The 26,303-nt window shown below is 42.2% G+C and overlaps 1 protein-coding gene across 4 annotated transcripts; it reads left to right on the top strand.

The window, feature by feature from the left end:
• On the top strand, positions 1 to 23,942 carry runx2b (RUNX family transcription factor 2b). 4 transcript variants are annotated; one of them, XM_063902378.1, is made up of 7 exons: positions 1 to 247; positions 1,293 to 1,552; positions 2,956 to 3,112; positions 5,014 to 5,118; positions 15,409 to 15,576; positions 17,816 to 17,977; positions 20,593 to 23,942. In XM_063902378.1, the coding sequence occupies exons 2-7, from the start codon at positions 1,355 to 1,357 to the stop codon at positions 21,069 to 21,071; spliced, it is 1,269 nt and encodes a 422-aa protein (XP_063758448.1). In that variant the 5' UTR covers positions 1 to 247; positions 1,293 to 1,354; the 3' UTR covers positions 21,072 to 23,942. The 4 variants fall into 4 exon arrangements, with proteins under 4 accessions (XP_063758448.1, XP_063758450.1, XP_063758449.1 ...); XM_063902379.1 differs by lacking the exon at positions 1 to 247 and adding an exon at positions 448 to 1,206; XM_063902377.1 differs by lacking the exon at positions 1 to 247 and having other exon boundaries at positions 448 to 1,552.
• The last annotated feature ends 2,361 nt before the right edge of the window (positions 23,943 to 26,303 follow it).

The raw sequence follows: 26,303 nt of genomic DNA on the forward strand, positions 1-26,303 counted from the left end.
CTACTCCTGCCTGTGCCTCTATACCTGACTCACCGCTCTCCGGTGACTCACCCCCTCCTACCTTATGGAGAGTAACTCACTTCTCACCCGGGCTCGGATCTCTGAACGCTCTTCTGAGCCGTGTATTATCGGGACATAGTGGGTAACACAACACGGAGTGATGGACTGATTCGCGTTATTCCGACTGGAAATGACCATCCCCGGAGTTAGGAGCGCGCCGATGGTCCGGGGCAGCGGTAACATGTCGGTATGTACGTGAGACAGTGTGAAACTCTTATCTGTGAATAACGACGGAGAGAACATGCGTGAGACTTGAGTGTTTCATGAAGGTATCGACGTTACACTGAAACCTGTCCGGCCGTGTATATAGGCGTGATAGATTATGGCAGAGGGAATGGATCTGACTCCAGACACCACGTGTTGGAGTCGCATCAGCGCAATAATTGCTGGGCGCTCGAGCTATATAAACCACAAAAAGCCTGAGCACGGGAAACCCCGGCCTCCAAACATTAACCACATTTACGGCTACAAATACGGGATACTATTTTTCCGACTCCTTCATCTCACCGGCGATTATTATTTTTTTACTTCACCTTTTTAACCTTATCTACAACACTGCCGAGAGTCTTTACGGAGAATATACACAGTTGTAAGGCTTCGGTGGTTCATACGTAGCTCTTAAGTATTGTTAAAGTGTATTTCTTTGACTTTGAAAACTTTTTTGTGTGTACATTGCCTGAGGGCTTTCAAAGAGCCTTTCAGTTTGGTACAAAGACTTCAATGACGCACCTGGAGCAGTGCTTTGACTTTTCACTAAAGGAAGACAGACAAAAAGGGTTTTTTTTTTTACATCTGAGTCGGCGATTCCTTTTTAAACCTGCCTTTTTTGTAATTGTACAGCCCATTACGAGCTCGGACATTTATTTGATGTTATTTATATCCACACACGAGCAACTACGCCTGCGTTATGGCGCATGGACGCTTTCCTCGAGAAGTTTGAAAAAAGGAGCTCGTCATTTAAAACATCATCAAGTTTTCAAGGGTTGTTTTTCTTGACGGAGAAGTATATTTTATGTCGTTTGAAGGCGACCACTAAAGTTTGTAGTGGAGAGAGTTTTGAAACGCGGTGCGCACACGAAGTTTTCCATTGGCAAGCGCGCTGAGGTTCTCCGAGCAGCGGCGCACACTCCGAGTTTTCCCCCTGAAGTGTGTGAGAGACAGAAAGAGAGGAGCTGGAGAGCCTTTGGTGTCTTTTTTGATAACCAACGCTGTTGTGATGCGAATTCCCGTAGATCCCAGCGCCAGTCGGAGGTTCAGTCCGCCGTCAAATAGCCTCCAGCCGGTCCCAGGAAAGATGAACGATGTGAGCTCTCCAGCGGGGCAGACGGACGCAGCTGCGGTGCCGAGACTGCGCCCCCACGAGAACCGCAGCATGGCGGAGATCATCGCAGACCACCCGGCCGAGCTGGTTCGGACCGACAGCCCCAACTTTTTGTGCTCGGTCCTCCCCTCCCATTGGCGATGCAACAAGACGCTGCCTGTCGCCTTCAAGGTGAGTCCCGTCTCAGCGATGTGCTCGGTAATTAACATGAGAGTAAACCACAAAGTGTTCAGTGTTCACTTTACTGTAACAAATCATTCAATTTAGCCAGATTTTTAGATGAAAGTACATCATTATTTTCTTGTTGAACCCCATATCATAAACATTCAATGAATGTAATTATTTTGGATGGCGATTTTATTGTTTTAATTCTTCTGACAGTTTTGTATTTATTTCATGATGCAAGGGGATCTGGGAGTTTTAAAAGCAACTTTATAAACCATACAAATTCAGAAAATGAATTCGAAAAAGGTGGTGATGTTTAAAGGGACAGACAAAAATAAAAGGTCTGGTAAAATGTCTTTAAATGTAAAATAAGCAATTAAATGTACATATTGTTTTTCTATTCACATTTTTGAAAAACAAATCATTATTTAGTATTTTTTTGGAAAGGCAGTGAATTTAGAAAACTACAACATTCATGTCTCTTAAATAGCCCCCCTTAGATGGTGGATACTTTTACAATCAAAGCTTTGTTTCCATGGTGATTAATATTTGTTTTCTATTTAAGGTAATTATTTTCATATGTTAAAAATATAAAAACCATACCTCAACATAAATGTGTTACCACCACATTAGGGCCTATAGCTCTGATTAAAATCATTACACAAAATTATAGCAAATAGTTTTCACATGTTGATTTTACTGAACATTTAATTAGCAGAAGAGCAGTAACTGAAAGAGTAACTGTTGATACATTAAAGGCCTCTTAGAGCGTTTTTGAACCCTTGACAATATTTTTGCTCCCATGATATTTCACAGGAAAGGCCTTATTAATTACTTGACAGTTATTATTTAAAGGATGGATCAAAGAAACACCAAAGTGGAAATTTGTAGCTGTAGCCTGACTGGCTCCAAATCAAATGTGACACATTTTAAAATATATGTGTTACTTAACCGTTCTTATTACTACGGCTCTGTAATTATGGCTGCTCTGTAGGCCGGCTCCTGCTCTTTTATCTGCTTCCAGGAATCTAAATAATAACACAAGGCCTCGCAACTTTTGTTTTAAAGAAAGCATTTTAGAAATGAAGTGTAATTAAATCTATTCATCAATATTCCAAGGAAGATGAGAAGATGTAAAACAAGTCTGTCACATTAGCTCAATTGAATTCTTCTCAACAGTGAAACTGAGAATTAGTTTCATTTCATTTTGCTAGGCTTATAAACAGAAGAATTTATTTTATTTAAAAGTATAGTTTTTTTTTTCTATTATAACTTTTACATTTCTCTTTTACCATATTATTTACAAAATATTGGTCACAGCACAAGGGAGCAACATGGGTGTCTTCCTGTTGATTATATTTCTGAGCAGTTAATACATTTCTGCCCTTTGACCTCTCTGCCCCTGCCAGGTGGTTGCCCTGGGAGATGTCCCTGATGGGACTGTTGTGACAGTAATGGCGGGCAACGACGAGAACTACTCCGCCGAGCTGCGGAACGCCTCAGGTGTGATGAAGAACCAAGTAGCGCGTTTCAACGACCTTCGCTTCGTTGGCCGCAGTGGCAGAGGTGAGGCCCGACACACTTTATGCACCATTCACTGAAACTACAACTCAGGGGGAGCCATTAGATTCGGTGGTGTGGATTAGTGGTCACGTTCCCTTCGTGGCAACCACATAATGATCTGTAACTCCGGCTCAAATACCACCGCCCGTTTTCAGAAGTCTGAGTGGTAAATCGCGTTGCTTGAAAATGAACCTCTTCAAATTATTTTTGGTCTTTTGAACCAAGGTGGGTTAAAAATGCTTTGTAAAACCTACTGTTTAATGCTTTGGATCTTTGCCCTTGGGTTTAAGACACCAAGCTTTGAACAAAAATAGGATGTGTGATCAGCGTGGTATCAGCTGAATAAGACAGTGTTGAACTGATAACAAGAACACAAGTTTGTCTTTAGAATAATGTCACCTGACATGACCCGACACAGTCGAGGCTTATAAACATGTTGGGTGGTGCTGCAGCCCCACAGCTGATCGCTCTGCACATATCCTCATGCTGTCAGGCAGTGAGGCAGAGGCCCGATCCTATTGGGTCAAATAGCATTCCCTAAATATTTGGCATTGCAGGAGCGACTCATTGCTTAATTTAACGCCATGTTACAAAATCGTCTTATTTACGATTTGAAATTTGGCTCAGAGGATGCAATCTCGCCCTCTCAAAAGATTTTTCATTTCTACAAATCTCACAGGAAGTGGTCTCCTTCAATAAGTTGACCGTGATAAGAGCTGTCAGCATCTCCGTCAGTGACTTTCCCTCTCAGTTCCCCCTCAGTTGTCAAAAAGGGAGGGTAGCCGAGGCAGCCAGGAGCGATGAGGGGCTGACAAAAGCATAGAGAGCAGGGAGGAGGCATGTTGGCTGGACATATTGCTCCCTCAAGATGTGACACAGAATATAGTCACAGGAAGTGACATAGGAGCCAGGGGAGATCGGACTACGAGGTGTCTGAAATGAATACCTGAGATAAGTACAAGCAGAGCGAACTGATGGGATGTAAGACATCTAAAATTTGTGCACACAGAGGCATGGAGAGATGACTGAGATGGACAAAGATTGATAGTCAAAGGCCTTAAAATAGTGCTAGAGTACAATGACAGCAAGGCAGGTAACTCAGAGAGGAATCAGATACTTGGGATTGTCTCATTAGAGTTAATAGTATAGCAGTGTGCAGGGTTGCCTGAATTAGATCGCATGTAACGGTTGACGGCAGCAATGATGGCGCCCTACTTTATCACAGATCACCCACATGCTCCTCAGATATCAGGTATGTAGAACACCTGTTGCTTCTCCTATCTCCCTGAGTCATCTCATCCCTTTTTGAAAGGCTTGTTTACAGTGAGTGTAGAGCAGGAGAGAGGAGGGCACACACTAGTAAGTGACTGCGCCTGAATGGACAGCTGCTCCGATGAGTCGCTGCAGCAACCTGCCCCCTGCTCCCTGTTTCCTGCGTGTAGCCATGGCAACGTGATGCGCCCGCATACCTCAGACGTTAGTGCTGCTGCTGACTTGGCTGTTGCGCTCTGATTCATAGTGCTCCCCATGCATACACATGGGAGCATTACACACACACACTCAACCCCAAGGCAGCAACTGCTGGGGATTATCGAGAAAGGAAGTGACTATTAAAATGCCTCTCGCCCACTCACACTGCGCTAGACAGAGAGAACAGTCTGGATAACAAGATACTGGCTCCTCCAGTCAATCTTCCATTAAGACTCTGCCAAAAGACTTAAATAGACCCTCTCAAACAGCAATTGTTGTCTGTTGTTAATCCTCTTAAAGTCGATTTTTGCCAGTTTGTATTGGCTATTATGTGATCACAACCACACTTGTGACTTGGGGATGGTTTAGCGATGAATGGGGGTCATTGTTTTTGCAGATGGTATGTCATTTGATGTTGTTTGATGTCACCACAGGCAAGAGCTTCACGCTGACAATCACGGTATTCACCAACCCGCCCCAAGTGGCCACTTACCACCGAGCCATAAAGGTCACCGTGGACGGACCGCGTGAGCCCAGGAGTGAGTACAAAGGCACGCACATGCAGTACAGTAATGGAATATGTCTACACACGCACAGATAACAAAATACTCCCTCTTTTAATCAGCCTTTGAATGGGTTCACCAACATGTTAGTATGGTGCTTAAAAATATGAGGGTTTTATGAGAAAAATAAAAAAGTTGAGGAAGCATAGGTCAAAATATCACACATTTTAGTGCCTAAGCTCCCTAGAGCACTGCATCCTACATTTCCCAAAATGCAACTCAGTAGTCTTTCATTTCAACACTATTTCAACTTTGCAAAGGTACACAGCAGCCAGGAAAGAAGACATTATACTCTGAACTGGTTTTTTTTTACATGCTCAGAAGTAAACCTTATGATGGAAAACTAAACTTTATAATTAGTGAAGTGCCCCTTTAATTAAGCTGTCGATGTGGCTTACAGTACACTACGCCAATGACAGCAAATGCCCTGTTATAATGGTGACAGGCTAATAAAAATAAGTTAATTAAAAAAAGTAAATGTTTTACTAGAAAAAGTTCTGATTATGTTAATTGGCTCTGAACAGACTTTTAATTCTCAGAAAGCCGCTCAGCCTCCAGAGTGACGATTTGAGAGAGAAACGAGAAATAAAAAAGTGAGACAGAATCTTCCTGAGAGGGTACACTGGGTAGCAGAATGCTAGCATCAGCTCCTTTTAATGGGCCATATAAAAACAACTGAGGAGGGGAAAAAAACTTTACTATAGCCCTCAGTGCCAACTGGTCTGGCATGCAGCTGTTTCCCCGACCCTCCTCCCTATTCATAAAAAAAAACATATTCTCATCTCATGGCGTCTCAGTGAACAATATCAAATCACAAACAACCCGACCTCCCGACTGCCCCGTCACATATGGCACCAGAGACACAGAGGAGCCAGGAGACAGTAGGATTAGTACCACCATTAGTCTCCATTGTAGGAAAACCTGCCCGTTGTGCCAAAAAATGCCTCAGACGCTCGACATTCAGCGTTCATCAACACGCAGCCTGAAACAAAGGCACATGCTTGTCGTCAAACGCACATGTACTCACAATCACACCCACTATTTCCCTTCTAACTCTCATTGCACTCAAGCCATCTTGTTTGATCAAAAGCATTTCCTGTGCATCTGCTGTCCCCCGTCAGATGACTTTCAAACAAGTCCTGTTATTCAGTGGCGAGCAGATGGGAGTCGGAGCAGAATTTGTTTAGAAAAGGCCCACTTAGGTCTTATTTTGTGTCTAGAAAGCCTTTATGTAACCCTGTGAGTCACTAATTGATAGGCGTTAGCATTACCTGATGTCAGGTGAGGGATTGGGGCATTGTGAAAAGACTTAACACTTTCATTTATTGTTCCTCCCTTCTATTTGCTCAATTTGTGGTCTTCGACATAGCTTTAAAGTTAAAGTCTGCTGGTTATAACTTCAGTCCCAGGACAGTAATTTAAGCAATAAGGAGTATGTCATCACATGTAACCCCTGAACTTCTTCACTTTGCTGTTAAGTGGTCAGAATTGCAGTGGTGGTGTAATTTACCCAGAAACTACAGCCAGAACACGTCTCCCTCTCAGGGGTCATTAAGCCGAGGTTGGAGGGTGGCAAAACACACATGTGCCCTCTTAACCACACCTCCCCTCCTCCAGGTTTCAGCACAGAGAGACTCCAAGCTGAGAGCACCGGCTGTCTCCAAAACTGCGATTCTATCTGTGAACGCTTCATTGACACATTGGGGGGGCTTTGTCGGCCATTACAGCTCTATTTTGTGTTAAACGAGTGGGTAATTAGGGGGCCTTTGCTACCCCGGGCCCCTATAGGGAGGGGTCCGCACAGAGACACACGGAGAAAGAACAGTGGGCTGTCTTGAGCTTGACATACACTGGTACTCTGTGGCCCTTCTCTGTGAAAACACTGTGTTGTCTCTGGAAAATAGGCTGACAATAACATAAGATTTGAACTTGGGCTGGTAAGTGGTATATAAAGCTAAAATAAGTAACCATTCCCTTTGGTTTTATTAATGTTTTTTACACTTTCCTGATGTTATTGGGAGGTTTTGCTCCCTGTTAATGACTTGCGGGGTTGTGGGTGTCGCGCTCAGGAAGGATATTTTGTGTAGGCGTGTTTGATGAGCCTTATGGTAGCCATATGAGTCTTCCTGAGGGATGTCATTTCCCTCAGCGGTTCCACATATAATATCAGAGAGGGGGATAAAGTTGGACCACCCGCGAATAAACGGGGCTCATATCGCTGAACTGTGGCTCTGAGTTTAAGCTAATTAATTGCGTGGTCAAAGAGACGAATATCAGTGAGGCCCCGTTTTAAAGATCTGTGGTATGATTTTCCTCAGAGGTTACATTGTGTGTGTGGGGATGGTAAGTGGTAAGTCAGGTCCCTCTGGCCACTGTGTTATTAGCGGGAGGCTAACTCAGTTTCTGTGGCTCGCATTGTGCTTAATCGATTGACAGTTCTTGGTTACTCTGTGGTTTTCTGCACCAACAACTCAGCAAGCGTGTACACATGTATGTGTCTGTGTGTGTTCAAGCGTATAAACATGTGTGTGTCTGCTCCTGTAGATATGATTGCAAATGCATGTATGTCTGTCCCATAGCGCCTGAGTGTGCAAGCGGGACCCAGATGTCATGTTTTGCAGAGAGAGAGAGAGAGAGGAGAGAGAGAGCGAGAGGAGAGAGAGAGCGAGAGAGAGAGAGAGAGAGAGAGAGAGTGAGAGAGAGTGTGTGTTATTGGTGTCATTAGTGTAGTGTAGCCACAGTGCTGGAGCAGAGCTAATAGGCCTCATTAAATGTCATTTTGAGCTAATAGACAGGGAGTGGTTGTTTAAACCAATATGCTTTTATAGGTGGTTCTGTCTCCTTTCAGCTGCTCCTGGCGGTGGCTGCGGCCAGCTGAGACAAACTTCCTGAGTGATAATAACCGAGCCGTAATAACACAATATACTAGGCTTTCTGTCCAAACCCACTGTTCTCATTATAGTTAATTGATGACAGACAAACATAGGAGGTGACAAAAACCATTGTGGCGTCACATGTACTGTGTCTTGCTGGGGCATTTATCAGCGGTTACTTTGCATAACTGAGTGCATGTGATGTGTGTGTGTTAGCGGTGGAGGTTAGTGGTCAGGTTCGTCTTTACTCTCTGGCTTTTAGAAGCTGCAGGGTCTGGGGGTTTCTGGGCTCGGGGACAGGGTCGTGTTTTGGTTCGATTTTGGTCAGGGTGTTAACAAGTTTGGTGAAGAGGCCCTGGTTACTAACAGGCCTACAGACAATATTAGTGGTCCAGGAGACCTGCCTGCCAAGCCAAACTATTCCTTTGACACACTTACGCTCACACTCACACACATAACACTTCCAGATATGCTTCTGCATACAATCATAATAATTGTTACTTTATTTGAACTGCATTTTTTAAAATCTGAATATCTTAGGGTTTTGGACTGAATAAACAAAAGATTTGAAAGAAATCATTTTGGACTTTAAGACAAAAACAACACACATACACATCTTAAGCTTCCAAACTCCAAACTGGAACTTAACTTATTATTTGACAAAACAAAATAAATAATAGTGACAAATCAACGTTACAGTGGAATTATAATAAGTCTAACTGTGTAATACTGTGTCAATTTTACCAGCATTTATGCTTTCATCATATTTTTTCAAAATTACCTCTCTGGCTTTTGACATTTAACCAGCTCCCTGAGAGAAAAAATGTACATCTGTTTGCTTTGTAATGCAGGTCTTTTCAAGTTGGGTTGCAGCTGTGAGCATGCCACTCGTAGTTAATTTTCAATGTCCAGCTTTGACCTGTATTTTGTTTTTATTGAGGCCACATCCTCACATAGGTAGGATGTGGCAAAAGAAACTGGTCATGGCTCTCCTACCTAGCAGTAGGTAATCCATCTCCACTCCAATCCAAAACCTAACCGGTGTGTTATATTGTAGGGTCATGCAGAGTGTGGCCGACTGTCCCTTTAAGAGAGAGAGGGGGAATACCTGTGTGGTGCATGCATGTGCAGAGCGAGCGACAGTGAAGAGCCAGCGTAATGTGTTTCTGGAAGTGAACGGGAGTAGCAGCATTGATAAGTCTGTTTACAAAGTTAGCTGCATAACAAAATTGCAAATAAATACAACAGACTCCCAAGGACAAGCTTGCCTTTCTGCCTTATTTAAGAGTGGGTTATTGAACATTTGAAGATTCATCCTCTTCTTTGCATTTATCTGGGAGCCCTGTCACAAACTTGACCATGTTATGCTAGCAGGGTTCAAGCATGCTTTAATTATTTGTCTTGCCACGCCTCCCCCTGTAATATATCTGCGTGCCTTGCATTTTGGGAACCACTGGGTTAAACGTTAATTGACTGCCAGGGTATTTAGGTAAATACCGAACAAAGTGGAACTTCATTTATTGCAATTAATCGAAAGGAATGTAACATTCAGCTTGTTAGGGTAATTAATGAGAGTAACGAGATTGCTATTGTTGCCAACTGCTATTGATACATACAGCTAGATGTCATCTGATTAGAAACGAAACTAGATATTATATTTGCAAATAATGCCCACTAAGCATGCATCAGAAAACAATAGCAGACCTTAAACTGAGCCTTGTGGCACACCACAAATGAACAGTAAACGATGAGGCATGGTTCACCATATTAAATATAGCGCTTACACCCATGCTCACTCAAATGCACTCAAACAAACACACACACACACACACCCACACACCTAAACAACCTCATAGTAGTGGTTGCCAGGCTACGTTCCATTATGGCTATTTAAAAAAAAAACTGTCTCTTCATTGCTCCTTGGCTGTAAACAGTCTAGAGTAAGGGAGACACCTTTATTAACACATCTGTCATGATGACACAAAAAAGTCTCATAACACAAACAAGCCATTACACGTACTTGTAGGGTACTATTACATGCTGTTAGGCCTTGGCTTTGTTTCTGTCAACAGACGTGTATGCTTGGTGCTAAATGCAAATTAAACAGTGCCACACTATTTAAATATTGTGAGGTATTTAAATGATGTACTCTAACATAAGGACCTTTATGTTCCTGGATTTTCATGAATTGTCAGTTACTTCCTCAAGTCCTAAAAAATCTGACATGCTTTTGTACAGCGTCCAGGTACTTAAAGAGGATTTGAGAAGACTCAATACATTTCCCCTCTCAGACAGTTACACACCCACCTATCTACTGCTGCCTTACTCGAAACAGCTTTTAACAATGGGAGCCGGACAAATAAAACTCACCCGAAACATCAGGAGGAAAAGGAATGAAAAGGGGGAGGGAGAGAGAAAGGGGGAAAAAGAGAGAAGAGAAAAAAAGGCTGCAGGCTTTTCCAGAGGCAGTCAGTCAGTTGAATGTCTTATGAAGTTCCTTGAAGAGGTGCCAAGGCCTTTACAGCACAAAACACAAAATCATTCAGTGGGAGGGAAAGACAGAGAGCACGACAGCAGAATAAAGAGTGAGAAGGGGGAGAAGAAAGTGAATCATAAAAGTGATAAAGATTATGGAGGGTCCGAAAATTGGTTGGCAGTTAAAGAAAAAAAAACATTTCAGAGGGATTTGGATCAAAACACTTTAGTTTTAGCAGAGGTGCTTAGGGAGCACACCAAAGCCAAACTGTGTGCGAGTGTATGTGTGTGTGTGCTATTTAAAGTTTGCGCTATATCGTGTGTATATAATGTGTTTTTGTGTTCAATAAATGTTTCGCCTTTGGGAATTGTTGTGCATGTCTGTGTGTGTATGCATGTGTGCGAGTGTGTGTGCCTTTCCCTTGCCTGGCTTGCTTCCTCCAGGCTGGAACGCATGGACCACACAGACGGCTGGCAGCGCTCCACGACAGCCTGGCTCCCCCTTTCCCTACGTCTTCTTCTCTCCTTCTCTCCTTCCCTCGCTGCCTCATCTCCCGCACCTTTTCTCTTTTTCCCCTTCTTCGTTTTTTCTCTGTTTTTCCCAATTCTGTTTTTATTATCTCCCCTGTTCTCTGTCTCCCCCCTCCCTCCTCTTCTCTCTCTTTATACCAGACCCCCATGGTAGACAGGCATCTAAATGTCAACCACTCAGCGCTTTTCTTTTCGAGCCACACTCTGCCAGTTTCAGATTGCCACCTGAAATAATTCATTGTTTCTGACCACTCACAAAAACAACATGGCCACTGTGAGGGCTCCAAATAAAAAAGTGAAATATGGACCCAGTGTATTCATTCATGGACTTAACTGGCTGTTCCACTGCAAAATGACTGACACACACACACACACACACACACACACACACACACACACACACACACACACACACACACACACACACACACACACACACACACACACACACACACACACACACACACACACACACACACACACACACACACACACACACACATACAAACACAGACGGGCTGATTCAACCCAGGCTCCATGAGCATGGGGGTTTTTCTGAATCAGCCCCAAAGATACATTCATCCAAGCTCACCCAGTGATCATAAACTAGCCTGAAGGGCTTAGAGGGCATGACGTGACAGAGAATTTATAAATTATCCCATTTATTAAGGATTTTCTGGCGCTCCGAATTTTCCTCCCTTAGTCAGGCAGCAGGCAAGATAATTTCCTAGTTATGTGTCTGTAGTGATATCTGAAACTTCATGTGTTGGTGTGGGGAGGAGGTTGAAAAAACATTTTTGAAACATTTCTCACTTAGAACCTAAGAATACTTAGCGTAGCAAAATGTTCCTACTAGTACCTTTTCAGCCCAATTATTCTTTTAATCTCTTGTTGCACATTTGATGCCCTTAAGACACAAGCCAGGCTACGAATTTTGCCAGCCTTGTATCCTAAATTGGCTGGTTACATGTCAATTTCAAAAAATAGTTTTGGGGGTTGTAGATATGCATTGTTTTGCTTTTTGTTTCTGATTTCCCGTTGCGACTAAATAACATGCTCATATAAAGTGCTATCAAAGTCAGGTGTCGTACTATGAAGACATTGGTGTCCTATCCAGAAGTCAACCATCTACTTATCTACATAGACTACTTAACTAGCTTAAATAAAAAAATGTTTTAACTGGAAACCCAATGTGTTTCTGCAACGTATAGCCCGTGTTAAAAATAGCTTAAGAGTCTAACTTATGTAAAGGGTTGGGTGTGAAAACATGGCATTAAATGAAACATATCGCTCTGTAGTTTTATGTTTACTGTACTGACATGAAAGTGGCATCAATCTGCTGATATAACTTCCAGCAAATGAGTGTATTTCTCTAAAACTGTCCCTTTACACTCTTTAGTCATGAGACACACTTTGGTACTCTTTTAATGAAAAAGATATATTCCCAAGCTAAAAAAATGCTTTGGTATTGGAGAAACATTTTCAGACATGACAAAGATCTCTGTGCTCAGGCTCAGATCAAATCTAATGCTGCCATTAATTACAGAGGACTTATATTCTGTTTGCCTACTTGCTTTTACTAAGTGTTATCAGATTCGAACGGGCGAGTTGAATCCAGACGTATGTCTCTGTGACGGCTGAAAAACTACTATTCTAGGATCAGTGTGCAACTGTGTGATTACAGATACTATCTATAGAAGTGCTATCTAATCATTATTCATCATTTGACTGTGTATTTCCGGGCCTGTACTGTAAGTGCATGTGCAAAGGTGTATGCATGGTGCATGTGTGCAACGGCTCATGATTGCTGCATGCGCAGACGTGTGTTTGCATACATCCATTTATTCTTGCGTGTGTGTTTTTCATGTGTTTCCGCGTGTGTGCAAGTTGCTCACATCTGGTCTGAATCTGTCCATGTTTCCGGCCGCTGGCTGGGCAGGGAAGTGGCAGGCGCTATCGAAAATCTCCGCTGTTTTCACAGGGATGATGGGAATCTCAGGGACTTTCCCTACGGCAGTGAAATCATCCGCCTTTCCCGCTCCTTTAAATACCCCCGGCTCATTCCTCCGCCCTGCTAGGGTTCCGATAAAACAGCTGAGACGTCTTGTGTTTGGCAACAGTTGTCGTCTAAAAGGTGTAATTAACTCATGAAAAACTGTATTTACTGTCAAGCCAGGCTAAACTAATGGACTTGAGGTCTGGCTGTTTGCAGTGTAAATTGGACCTGAATGTGGTGGTTGACATGCTGCATTCCTATAGGAGAAGAAATACGTTGGTTTCCTTTAAAACTGGGTTGCATCCATAGGTATCATGACAGTATGGTAGTGAAGGATGGTATCTGAGTGTTCCTGAAATTGTGTCTAACTACCAGTAATATCTTCCATCCATCACGTTGATCCATCTTTATCTCCATAAATATACATGTCAATATCTAGCTGTATTTTGGGATCTTCCTCACAGATGTTCGAAATCCTAAACTCTTTAACTATTTCAATATTCACTGTTCAGCACTGTGTCTGCTGACTGGTTCAGCTCCATCCAGTACTCTTAATTTACTGGTCATCAGGGTCTCTTCCTCTCCATGTGCCTCCTCCCCCTCGTGTCTGTCCCTCTCTGTCTCCCCTCATCTCCCTCGGTCTCCCATTGCTATTTATTCCCATCACTAGGAGACGGCCTGTGCACAAAGCCCGCACTGTGTCCCGAGGCTTTTTTAGAATAGAAATTTGGTCTGTTGAAAATGGAAACGCTATGATTGACTGGGCACAGCTTGCATAGAGTGATGAGGAACGCCAAAGTAAGGCACAAATTATCCAGAGAAATATTATTAATGAAATATGGCCATGAATTATGTTATGAAGAAAAAAGAACTTCAATAAGCTGAGGGTTTTGCAAGTAGCCCTTATTATCCCCCTTCCAAGTCATCTATGTTAAGAAGCGGTTGATGAGATTGTCTGTTTATTTGAACTGGATGATGCCAGGATGGTAACGTCATTGTAATAAAAACAAATCATGGTCTGTCTGACTGTCACTGGCTGCATTTGCAGTCCTACCATTCTCAAGTCAGAATTCCATAACAGTTGTTAGGAATAAATTAATTTGTTGTGAAGCGTCAGATGATTTGATAAAAGTATTTCTGTGGTTGATCTTTTTTCCAGACTTGCTGTAATGGACAAATAATACACAGAGGATTTGAATGACTATTTTTAATGTCTTCCGGTGTTTATTTGATAGTGGAAGGGACAAAATAATCTGCAAAGAGAGATGAAACGTGATGTGACGTGTAACAAAGCTCCTCTGCCGGGGGGGAGGCACACATGTTAAACTATTTGTACACAAGGAGCGCCCATAAGGCTATTTTCTGTGCTCTTTGATCTTTGTCATTTTTTTTGTGAAGAACTCCTTACCTGACACCAATCAGTACCGTAGCTGTAGTGCCAGGTCTTTGTTCCCAGGCAGCAGGCAGGTTGGGCAAGATTCTGAAGTAGCTCGTTGTCTCTGCCTCAGCCAACTGGAGCTCCGCCAAGCACAGCAGGATTTTCTACCCACCTCTGTTTGATATTTACTTTACCGCCTTTACAGGAGAACTAGTGCGAGACCAGACAGACGCACCAACATAGACCTGTGTCAGTGATAAAAAGGACTGTGTGTGCACAGGCTTCTCTTTCTACCCCACCTTAGCTAAACTGTAGTCTATACCTGGGCCCCATGGGAAAGTGTTTGTTGTGGTTCTCACTACAGGGCCCACATGGCTGCTGGTATAGATTTGGTCACAATTGACTCACTGTCTTGTGTTTTTGTATGTGTTTGCAATGTGCATGTACTGAATTTGTATACTAAAGGGGTCTGGATTTAGCCCAAAAGAGATGAGAGTACAATCAGGGACGTAAAGGGTGTGCTACTATTGGCAGAGGAATGCCGGAAAAGATACACATTTTTGGCATAAGTCATGACTCCTGTGGGGATAATTGGGCAATGGCGTGAGAGCTTGTGTTTACGTGATGAAGAAGTCTCAGGTTAAAACTAAACATATTGTACTGTACGTGCAATGTCTCAACATCACTCGTAGTTCTCTCTAATGCTCTCATGCGAGGTGAGAGATGATTGTTAAGTCTTGCAGGATGTAGTAGCATCCAATCCCAAAAGCCTCTCTTTACCTTCTCTTTGTTTAGGAGCACACACTGTGTTTACCAAGTTAGGCACGGCACACTGAGTCATTTGACACCACTGAGAATCCCTTGGTTTTGAGATCCTTCTTTGCAATAGATCAAACAAACACTCATTTGGACGAAACAACACAGCAGTTAAAAACACCATTATCAAGTACAGTTTTTTCCCCTGCAGCATGAAACATCCTAACTAATAAAACGCTGCTTTTCTGTGTCCCCAGGACATCGTCAGAAACTCGAGGACCCTCCGAAGACTGGGCTCTTCTCAGATCGCCTCAGTGAGCTCGAGAGGATGAGGGTGAGGGTAGCCATTCCCACTCAAGGCCCCCGGCAAACTCTCAACACAGGGGGTAACTCCTTCAACCCGCAGGGACAGACGCAGATAACAGGTGAGCAGCCGGTTCTCATTTTCTAACCTTGGAAACAGAAAAGACAGGGTTTAAGAACATTGCAGCAATTATCCACTCTTGGGAAGTGTCGTAGAGCGGGATCTTACTGAACTGGAGCTGCTACTGACCTCTGACCCCCTTTGGGTCCCTCAAGTGCCTTCTGTCATTGAACAGGATTAATTAAATAGGGTTATAATACAAAACCTTAACCAGGTAAATTTTTAACAAAGTGACAAAAGAACATTTTTATCCAGAATTACAATTATATTTTACAATTTATTTCTGTATTTCTTACAATGACCATAATAATTCATTTATTTTAGGCTGGGAGATCATTCAACATGCAATATATTGGTTTAATTATTATAATTTGATGTTTATATATATATATATATATATATATATATGATATAGTCGTGGTCAGTCTGCAAAATTAAAACATTAAAAAGATATTGTACTTAAAAAGAATCAAGAGAACTTGTACAAAGGTGTGCATCTATTTATTTTTATATTAGGAATGTCATTTAGCATAATGAGTTTGCCATATTGTGACTTAAAGATAAATATCAGAAAATCTTCCTTATTATATTTCAGATTTCAGATAGATTGCCCAGCAATACACGTTTTTTAGTTTGCAACCAAGAATAAGAAATGTTATGTGTTTTTCACGTTGTATTTGAATCCCAAAATGCCAAGAAAATTATGCAACACACATATTCTGCTCAGAATCCTAAATCATGTCACTGAGAAAGCAAGAAGGCTCCGTCACAAAGTTTATTAAAATCTACTGTATATGAGGTGAAACATCAAACCCACACTGGGGCCATGTGCTCATGCTGCACAGAACGCTCAGTTCCACTGCCTCCGAGATCATCTGTCTTTCTCTGCTCCATGTCACTCTATCAATCTGCATCCTAGAAGGTAACACCATCTCTCACGGTTGGGGATAACTGCTACCTGATCCTCCACACCTCCGTAGGCTCGTCACAGGTCGTCATTTAGCTCTTAGTTACTCTGTGCCAAGGCTTTGTAGTGTTACTTATCGGATCGTTTGAGGGATGGTTGGACAGCGTAGCAGTGTGGCAGAGAGTATTATACACTGGACTGGACAGTAATTGCATGTGAGCAACAAAGATCTCCAGAGTAAATATTTTAAGGAGAAGGATGAAGTTTATATCCAAGTTCAGCTTTGATTAGAGAAGTGGTTCCTAACCTCATCCGGCCTACCCCCAAAAACATGTCACATGAACTCCAGGTACCCCTTCACCACCCGACAATTAAAAAGCAGTTCAATTCATTTTACACTTTAGATGATATAAAAGTGGATTTATGTTCCAACTTCCAATGATTTAGTTGTGTCACGTTTGCATTCTTAGTACGTACCACTTGGACTTTCAACAGTTTTTAATTTTTTTATTGTATAAACATGATTTTATCCCAGCCATTTATCCATTTGTACTTGTACTGTAGCTAACTATTTTAACTGTTTATCTATTTCTTTATTTATTGAGGAATACTTTAGGAGAACTGTTTTAAATGTGTTGGAACCGATCTACTCAATATATTTAGATTTGTTCAATATTTGTTTAAACTTTGAATTGTTTTGACCTCTCTGCTATCTTGCTTACTACTTTTCATGCACGTTAAATAACAACATATACCATTTAAAAAAATTAAGGTTACTCAATATGTTCCTAATCTCTATTGCATGTGTACAACCCCTGGCAACTACCCTGTGCGTTAATCCCTGAGTTAGAGATTGTAAATCACTACACATCAGTGAACAAATTTCATCATAACACATGAAAATAGCTCCCATAAAATGCAATATCGAGCAACTCTCATGCTCTACAATACTGTTGCGACACACAATAAAGTTTGTGTGGCGGTTGTTTTCTTGGTTGTCTGCCGGTGTGTTTACATCCTGGTTGTGTGCCAGCAAGGCTCTCTGTCCTCAGCTGCAAGCACAATGTTTTATAAGGCAAACAGGAAGATCTTCTCTTGGAAGGTAAACATTAGATGTGTCATTACGGAGGATGTTGCGTAACGCATCCAACTGATACTTGCCTCTCAACGTAAGGACAGAGAGACACTAACATTGTCGACAGTTGTGTATGTGTTTGTCAATTTGCCAAAGTAAATAGAACATATGAACCAGTCGATGGGCCACTGGTAATTATTCTTTCTCTTTTTCATCTCCTTCCTCCTTTCCTTCACTCGCTTTCCTTCTCCCCATCAGACCCTCGTCAGTCCCAGTCCTCTCCTCCCTGGTCGTATGAACAGACGTACCCGTCCTACCTGAGTCCCATGGCGTCCCCCTCCGTCCACTCCACCACCCCCCTCTCCTCCAGCCGAGGCACGGGCCTGCCTGCCATCAGTGACGTGCCTAGACGATTGCCAGGTAGATCCGTTACTTCATCTCCTTAAATCGCCACAAATGATCCAGATAATACATGTTCTTAAGCGATAGACAACAAGCTCCCACTCAAAAGCAGAAACATAAACAAAGACTACAAAAAGATCCATGTGCTACCATTTACCAAAGTCTTACATACATAGCGAGCTGCTATTGGCTCATTCTCAAATGACAGGATTTGTCCCACTGAACTCCAGAGAGCGGTTTGGATGGCGTGGATGACAGTAAAGAGAAAAAAAGGATTGTTTCCGTTTCTCCCCTCCAAGCCTTTGATCCCAGATGAGTATGGGTAATAACAGGCCCAGGGATAATAACAGGCTGACAAATAAAGTGTCTTTATAGCAATACGCTACTCTCACAAGGGCATTCTGGGTAATTGCCTTAGCCAGTGTGTGTGCCTTAATGGCAGCATCTGTGTTCCAATTTGTATCTGTTTTTTCCCCCAACGTGAAAGCTCCTTTAAACTCCCTACACGCCGCCAGACAAGTTTCTCCCCCGTACACCTGTTTGACTCACTGCCATGAGAGTTTTTTTTCCCATGCTGCTTTTTTTTCTCTCTCTGTTTTCTTGTGCTAACATACTACACCCTCGTGTGTGTGTGTGTGTGTGTGTGTGTGTGTGTGTGTGTGTGCCCTGAGCGAGCGTGAGTGATTACGCGACGCAGCCGTGTGACTCTGCATTAGAAAGGGTTTAAAATCCAGCCAGCTGCCTTGTCAGCTTTGATTACTTCGGTCTTTCCCTTCTGCTTTCATCTCATGAGCATCAGGCTTTGTTCTCAGAGTGACACACGTGCATGCGCGAGCACACGCGCAAACACAGGCTTGAAAAAACCCCTCTCCACCCACCTTCGCCCACTTGCACACCTCCAGCACTTAATGCCTTCTAAGTGATGCGACTAAGGCTCTCAGATCTCTGGATATCATGTTGACACCTCGCCAGACTGCGCTGTAACAGAATCTAGCCACAGAAACATACCGACAAGTACGAGCAGAAGCTGATATGGATGCTCCTGAGCAAACTCTGCGGCATCACCCCCCCCCCCCCCACACACACACACAATCCAGCTCATCTAAAATGTCACAGTCGCTAAGAAGTGGGTTGCAAAAGTTCATCACTCAAGTAAAAACAGCTAATTCAGAAGTGATGCTCTTCTAGAGTTTGTAAAAACCCTTTCTAAATATTTAGACATTGTTCCACTCTGGTTTCTTTTAAGCTAATAAAGATCGATCTGGCTCATCATCACAGGGCCCCTTTGAGGACTAAAATAGGTCCAAATGTTAAAAGCAGGAGTCAGGAGTTTATTGAACAGAGCCGGTCACGACTGTGATCACACTGCTCCTTCACAGCGGAAACAATCACCTACTATTTCTATTAGAATCAAACGGATCTTGTGGAAAGATTAAGTTTAAAGGGCTTAATTGGCAGCATATGCTATCTGACTCTAGCGACAAATCCGGCTTCGCAATTCCTCCCTGCACATAAACACTGCGTCCCCCTCCTCCCTCCTCTTCCCCGCCACCCCCTGTCCTCTCGCAGCAGACATGGTGACACGGAAGACGCCTGGTGATTTATGATAAGAGCGCCATGGCTGGACTAAACCACTGAGAGGAGACGAGAGAGAGGGAGGGAGTGCGAGAGGGGGAGGACCTCCTATTCTCCTTAAACTCTGCGCCCAGCGCGAAGCTCGCCACAGCCAGTTAGTGGTTTTCGGGTATTTTTTAAGGGATGAAGCGAAGAGAGGAACGAAGGGTGAGATGGAGCAGCTCTTTCTCGGCTCTCACTCGCTTGTTGCGCGTGCACACGTACACACACACACGTACACACACACGCTGGAGCCGATGGGAGGCGAGGAGAGGAGCCACATCAGAGCTCAGCCCTGCCTCATTATGGATCTCATGGAAACTGTTTCTGCTCAAAGTGTTTCCACATGTGCAGCTCCTGATTCATCCCAACTGCTTTTTTGTGTGCGTACAGTTTTCACACACACATACACACCATCAGCCCCCCCACCACACACACTGTTTGCACACACACACACACACACACACACACACACACACACACACACACACACACACACACACACACACACACACACACACACACACACACACACACACACACACACACACATTTGCATGCATAAACAGTTATACAGATAGACATGCGCCAACACACACACAGAAACATAAATATGCAGAGACATAAACATATTAAGGGATATGCATGCGCACGACGTCTCTGATGTTTGTTAACTTCATCAAAACTCAAGCGCTGGATTGGAACTGGAACTCCAGTGAATATGACGGATATAACAATATTTATAGATTAATAATATTTTATAGCTGTGCAAAGTCTTTCCCTAATTTGGATAATACACTTATTTGGCTTGAAATATTTGATTACGTTCAATTCAGTTTACTACTGTTTCACCCCTTAAGGGACTGATTTGTTCAATTCAATTACATATAAATAGTATCTTAAAAAATAAGTTTCACTAAATCAAAACTGACAAACTGCTATGAAAAGATTTCTGCTTGTACGATGATGTGTGCTTTACTGCGAATTCTAAACAAATGATTTATTTTATGTTTCGATAGGTTCCTCTGACCTGAGCCCGTTCCCGGGTCAGTTTGAGCGTCAGTTCCCGAGCCTCTCCTCCATCACAGATAGTCGTTTCACGGGTCCTCGGATGCACTACCCGACTACCTTCACCTACACCCCACCCGTCACCTCCGCCATGTCGCTGGGCAGTGCGCACTACCACACCTACCTTCCTCCTCCGTACCCGGGCTCCACCCAGAGCCAGAGTGGCCCCTTCCAGACCAGCAGTACGCCCTATCTCTATTACGGCGCGTCCTCCGGCTCCTACCAGTTTTCCATGGTTCCCGGCGGGGATCGTTCGCCCTCCAGGATGATTCCGCCTTGCACTAGTGCCTCCACGGGCACCTCCCTGGTGAACCCCAACCTGCCCAGCCAGACGGAGGGAGGGGTGGACGGCGACGGGAGCCACAGTAACTCCCCGACTGTCCTCAACCCCGGGGGCCGCATGGATGAAGCCGTATGGAGGCCGTATTGAAGAAAACCAAAGGGGGGCGGAGATCGGAAGTCAACTGATGTCATGGTTTGAAAGCACAAAACCTTTATTTTTTTATTAAAAAGGGGATTTTTGAGCTCTCATCAGCTATCTCTTCCTGGTACTTGGAAATTAAGGTTGAGATAAAAAATAAAAAAAGGCCAGACTTGTATGGACTCGTCTTCCTGGAATGTGTTTTGACCAAGGCACTACAAAGGGAGTCATTCTCACAGCAATAATGAGACAAGACAATTGTGGTTTACTAGGCCCAAGTGGATGAGACATTCTTTAGATTTCATTATAATCCACGGGCTAAGGGATGCTTCAACAATATTTGTAAAAGACTGCCTCTTTTGTATAGTGTTTGTATTTCAATAAGGCTTTTTGCAGAGCATGTTTTTGTACTACGACAATATCAAGATGCAAGTTAGGCACTGAGTAGCAAGTGATGAGAGTAACACATATGTTACCTCAAGTGGTATGGACAGTAAATTTGCTTTAAACCATTTAATTTAACTTGTATATTGTGGGTGAAACTTGGATGTAGATTGAGGCGTTTTCTTAGTTTTAACTTATAAAGCCATAAATTATGTATTGTATTTGAAACTTGAGTCAAAGAAGTGTAATCTGAATATTTTTGATGCATCTATATGACTAAGTTAAAATGATTTTCTTTTCTTTTTGATAGGTAATTTAAAAAATGAGATCTTTTAATGTCTTTTGTAATACCCAAAGATTTAAATTGTTTCGAATATGAAAGGTAATTTCCAAAGAGTATTGCAACATGTTTTCTCCTGGTGTAACTTTCAGTTTAACTGCTCCACACGTTAAGAGCCCGATATCCTCGCTAGGCGTTGACACACATTTGGCTAGGAATTAAACCTTTGGTATTTATTGAGTAATAACTCATAGTGTGCCTCTTGGCAACAAACCATTAAAGAGTTTCAACAGGGGAAAAAATAATTATCCTTTAGGGGGAATTTGTTCTGATTTCTATAGTTTGTCTAGTCTGACATGCAGAAAGAAACATATGAATTTTCTTGTCCAAATAAGAAATGGTACATTTATACAAACTGTATAATGGTGCCACGCCTAATGGGGCACTCAGCGTGTCAGACTTCAAGGTTTGCTTCTTTTACAACTCCTCAGGACTGGAATTATCCTTAGATCTCAAATCAACACAGATTTCGTAGATCTGCATATCTTTTTTTCATATCCGGTGTGGCTGAATCCTCTGTCAAGTTTATCAGAAAAAACTTGCCAAGTCTATTGTAGCGTTCACATCATGTGCAGAAGATAACTTTGAAAAAGTTTGTCTTAGTGTGTGACACACACGGGTACTTTGTTTGTTTGCATTTCTCTCTTTCAGTCTCTGAGACTGGAAAAGACATATCACAGTTAAAGACAAAGAGACTGTGACATTCCTTCAGACATTTATTTATTTTCCTTTTTTTTTTGCTTTTGTTGACATGGTTTACCTAACAGTTTTGTCCTCACTTATCTGAGTCACAATCTAAAAATCATTCTGTGGCAACAGCTGAGGCAGAGGTCTGATATTTTCCCATTTAAAATGAATATGTGGGATTTTAAAATAAAAAAAGTGTTGGGGTTAAAGGAAAAAAAGTGCAAAAACCGAGATGATTGGATGCAGCTGCTGGCAGCAAACTGGTAACCAAAAAATATGGGAGACTTGTGTATGTTTGTTTCATAAAGCACTTATTTCTTGTTTTATTTTCTAGCAGCACTTGCGGCAGGCTGCCAGCAGGGCTCGTGGTTTTGGTCCTCAGTGCAGATATAACGCCACTGGAGACACACACACACACACACATACACACACACACACACACACACACACACACACACACACACACACACACACACACACACACACACACACACACACACACACACACACACACACACACACATATGCACTCTCAAAATGGATAACACTTGGCCAAACAAGCCATTTACATTGGAGTTGAATCTGATCTCACAAGGCAGTTGGTATTTGTTTGGAAAAAAATGAGTTTTTCTTGCTTTCATACAATATGATATTCAGTACATGAAGGTAATATAATAACCCAATTTGAAAAAGCTGAGAAAAACATGGCCCTGTCCAAGGATCAGACTTCAAGCTTTTCATTGAAGGTTTGCACGCAGTGCCTGTTTTCCAGTCTCTGCAGAGGATGTTCTGAAGTCACTTAATGGAATTGAACATGTCAAACTACATTTCCCCAACTGCTCCAGCCCAAACGAAAAATCATTTTGCTGTTACAGGGTAAAATAAGAAAGCAAATAAAACTTTTTAGATTGTTGTGATTTTAAAGCTTTTTTCCAACTGCTAATTTGTTTAATGTCTCCATAGTAACTATGCACATCTGTTGGACTTTATTTAATCAGCTTTTTTCCTTCCAAACTTTGGGCAGGAAATGGTCTTTTAAAAACTGTTTACACATCAATGCAGCACTGACATCCCAGTTTGTTCTCATCCGCTTTTGTTAGTGTTGTGTTTTTTTTCATCAGAAAACAAGAGGTTCGTCATTTTTCTTTCTTTTGGTTAAATGTTGTATACAAACTGTCATCAAAAACCTTGTATTATTTAATGATCCACATGTATGATATCCAGGAACCATTACCCTGCTCTTATGTAAAGTTTACTTGTTATGTCTATTGTTATGCTTCTTCTCATGAACACTTGTCAGGAAACTAAATCTAATGGAGAATCCATTAGATTTTGCTGGTACGTTTCATAAACATCAAGGAAGTTTATTTTTAAAGGGACAGACAGACCTGACAACAGTGAGTGAAATTGGCATTGTGATTGTACATGTTGTTTATTTTAAAAATAAAATAGGAATTTTGTAACTTAAAGTCTCCTTTCATCCCCTCTCTTCAAGGAAATACGTTTTTGTGCAGCAAAAAAGGCAATATGCATGTCTGTAGAGATTATCTAAAAACTACTTTTCATCGGTCTCGTATGTTAGTTTTATATTGTGTAAAAATTAACTCTATTAATATTTTTGTGTAAAATCGGTTATCCACATAAAAATAAAAAAGGGGACGGAAGTTTATATGTATATTGTTTACCCATTGAGTAATTCTGGACCTCGCCCCGCACACTGCTGCTCGCGCTACTAGTTTGAGCAAAACACCCGCCAGTCTTGCGATCTGCGGCAATGTTTTTGCGTTTTCCTATGTGTCATTTTTTATCCATTAGAAGATAAATAATTCGGCAATACATGTTGGACTAAAAGGAGGCTGTTGTGCACTACCATTGGGGACTCGCCGTCGTATCAGAAAGGTAAGGGTAATTAGCATCTTGTATTTGTTTATGTTGTGTGTTTAGCTTGCTAGCTTGCAACTGCAGTGGCTGACACTGTTACTGGTTGTGAAACAAACAACAATATCTGTTGGGAGTTGTTGGTAAGTTTTGTATGAAGTTCATGAATGTAGTTAACTTACAAAAAATGCAAACTCAAATGTTGGCTGTCTAAACTTTTAGTAGGCTAATGCTAACTTTAGCTCTCTCTGTGCTGTTAAATCCCCACGGCGGTAGAGCTTCCAGGTTTGTTTGCCAGTGTTGTGCCAACGGCCCGGTTGATGTGTCGGTGTGTGGTCTATTAAACAGCGATTGGCTGTTTCGTATGTGTGATGTACAAAATGAAATTTGGCAAGGCCCACATTGAATCAGAAATGTTGTGCACAACTATGTAGTGTAATATACAAGGCACTGTAGTCAAGTCATGTGAAGACACTAGAAGGCATTTTTATCAGTTATCTTTAAAACAATTCAAGAATTGTGTGCACAGCAACAATTTGTGACATCACAACCAATATAACGGTGGTGCTATCAATAAGTGTGATGTGGAGCCATTCACCGCACACTGGAAAATGGACTTTTCATTGAAGGACACGACATCTTTTATCCAGGTTTTGCAATTAAAAATAGTCAGGGTGTATATTCTTAGATTTGATTTTATTTCTAATAAGAGACAAGGAGAGGTTTGCTTTTTGGTTATTATATCAGTCAATTTGACTGACCTTTAAATACCAAAATAAAAAAGTTTGTGTTTTGAACTCATTCCCCTGAATGTTTTGATATTTGGATTATATTTCTGTTGATTTTGTATTCAAATATAAAGGGCCACAACTGAGCATACTCTTAATCCTCAAGAACATTTAGCAGTGTCCTCCATTATAAAACAGTTAAGCAGATCTCTTAATGTGTTGCTCACACAAAGCACTTTAACGGTGTCATCTCTGGTCTGCAGCTCTGTCTGCACCAACATTGTCTTTGGACAGTGACTAAGGCTGGGGCCCCTAACGGCACACTCAGCCAGAATACTACTAGTGCCACCGCCTCTGTTATGGCATCATTTCAAAGATACACTGCGAAACCAGAGAGATGGAGACAGGAACAGAGACAGGGAGACCAAGGGAAGCTGTTTTACATTATTCCAAGACATAATAGAGCCAATCTAAGTGTGCACACACACGTACACATGCTGAAACACAGAGAGAAGAGAAGGAGATCTATGTTTTTTTAAGTTTCAGATTGGGAACATTCTCAGGATTTCCCTGAATATAGATTGCATGGAAAAAAAGGATCCTGCTGGTTTCAGGTTCACATTTGCAGCGTTCTCAGCCATGTCTAGCAATTATAATAATGAACTCCGGAGGAGCAACAGGACCCAGACACCCAGAGAAATTAGCATAATGTCCTGCATGCACGGGAGAGACAGCGGAGCCGAGGCAGACTCATTTAAGAGGGCTTGGTGAGGAGTTTTTGTCCCTGTTGAATTTAGTGGTTGGAGAATGATGCCAGTGATGATGTGCGCTTGATTTTTATACCAGGTCATAGTTTTGCAGCAGCAGCATAAAGAGGACTGCACTCTCTTCCTTATGTAATCACAAGAGAGGAACACAAACAGGAGTTTATGAGGAGACAAACCCACTCCTATCAGATGACTCTGCACACACACACACACACACACACACACAGATGACAGCCCATACAAACTGTTTACTTGACCTCTACAAACGTTTCAGAGGAGCAGCTCAGGCGGGAAGTGATTCTCAAGGGTCCCATACCACTCACTAGCAGTATATCTCTGCCTATGTTTCCGTCTGCACTAACAGAGCTGTGGGTGTGTGTTTGTATGACTTTTCTGCAGGAATCTATGCATCTTGATTTCTCATTTGGTACCACGATAAACTCAGGGCAGTGAACTC

This window comes from Eleginops maclovinus, chromosome 15, assembly GCF_036324505.1.
Source record: "Eleginops maclovinus isolate JMC-PN-2008 ecotype Puerto Natales chromosome 15, JC_Emac_rtc_rv5, whole genome shotgun sequence".
Lineage (NCBI taxonomy): Eukaryota > Metazoa > Chordata > Actinopteri > Perciformes > Eleginopidae > Eleginops > Eleginops maclovinus.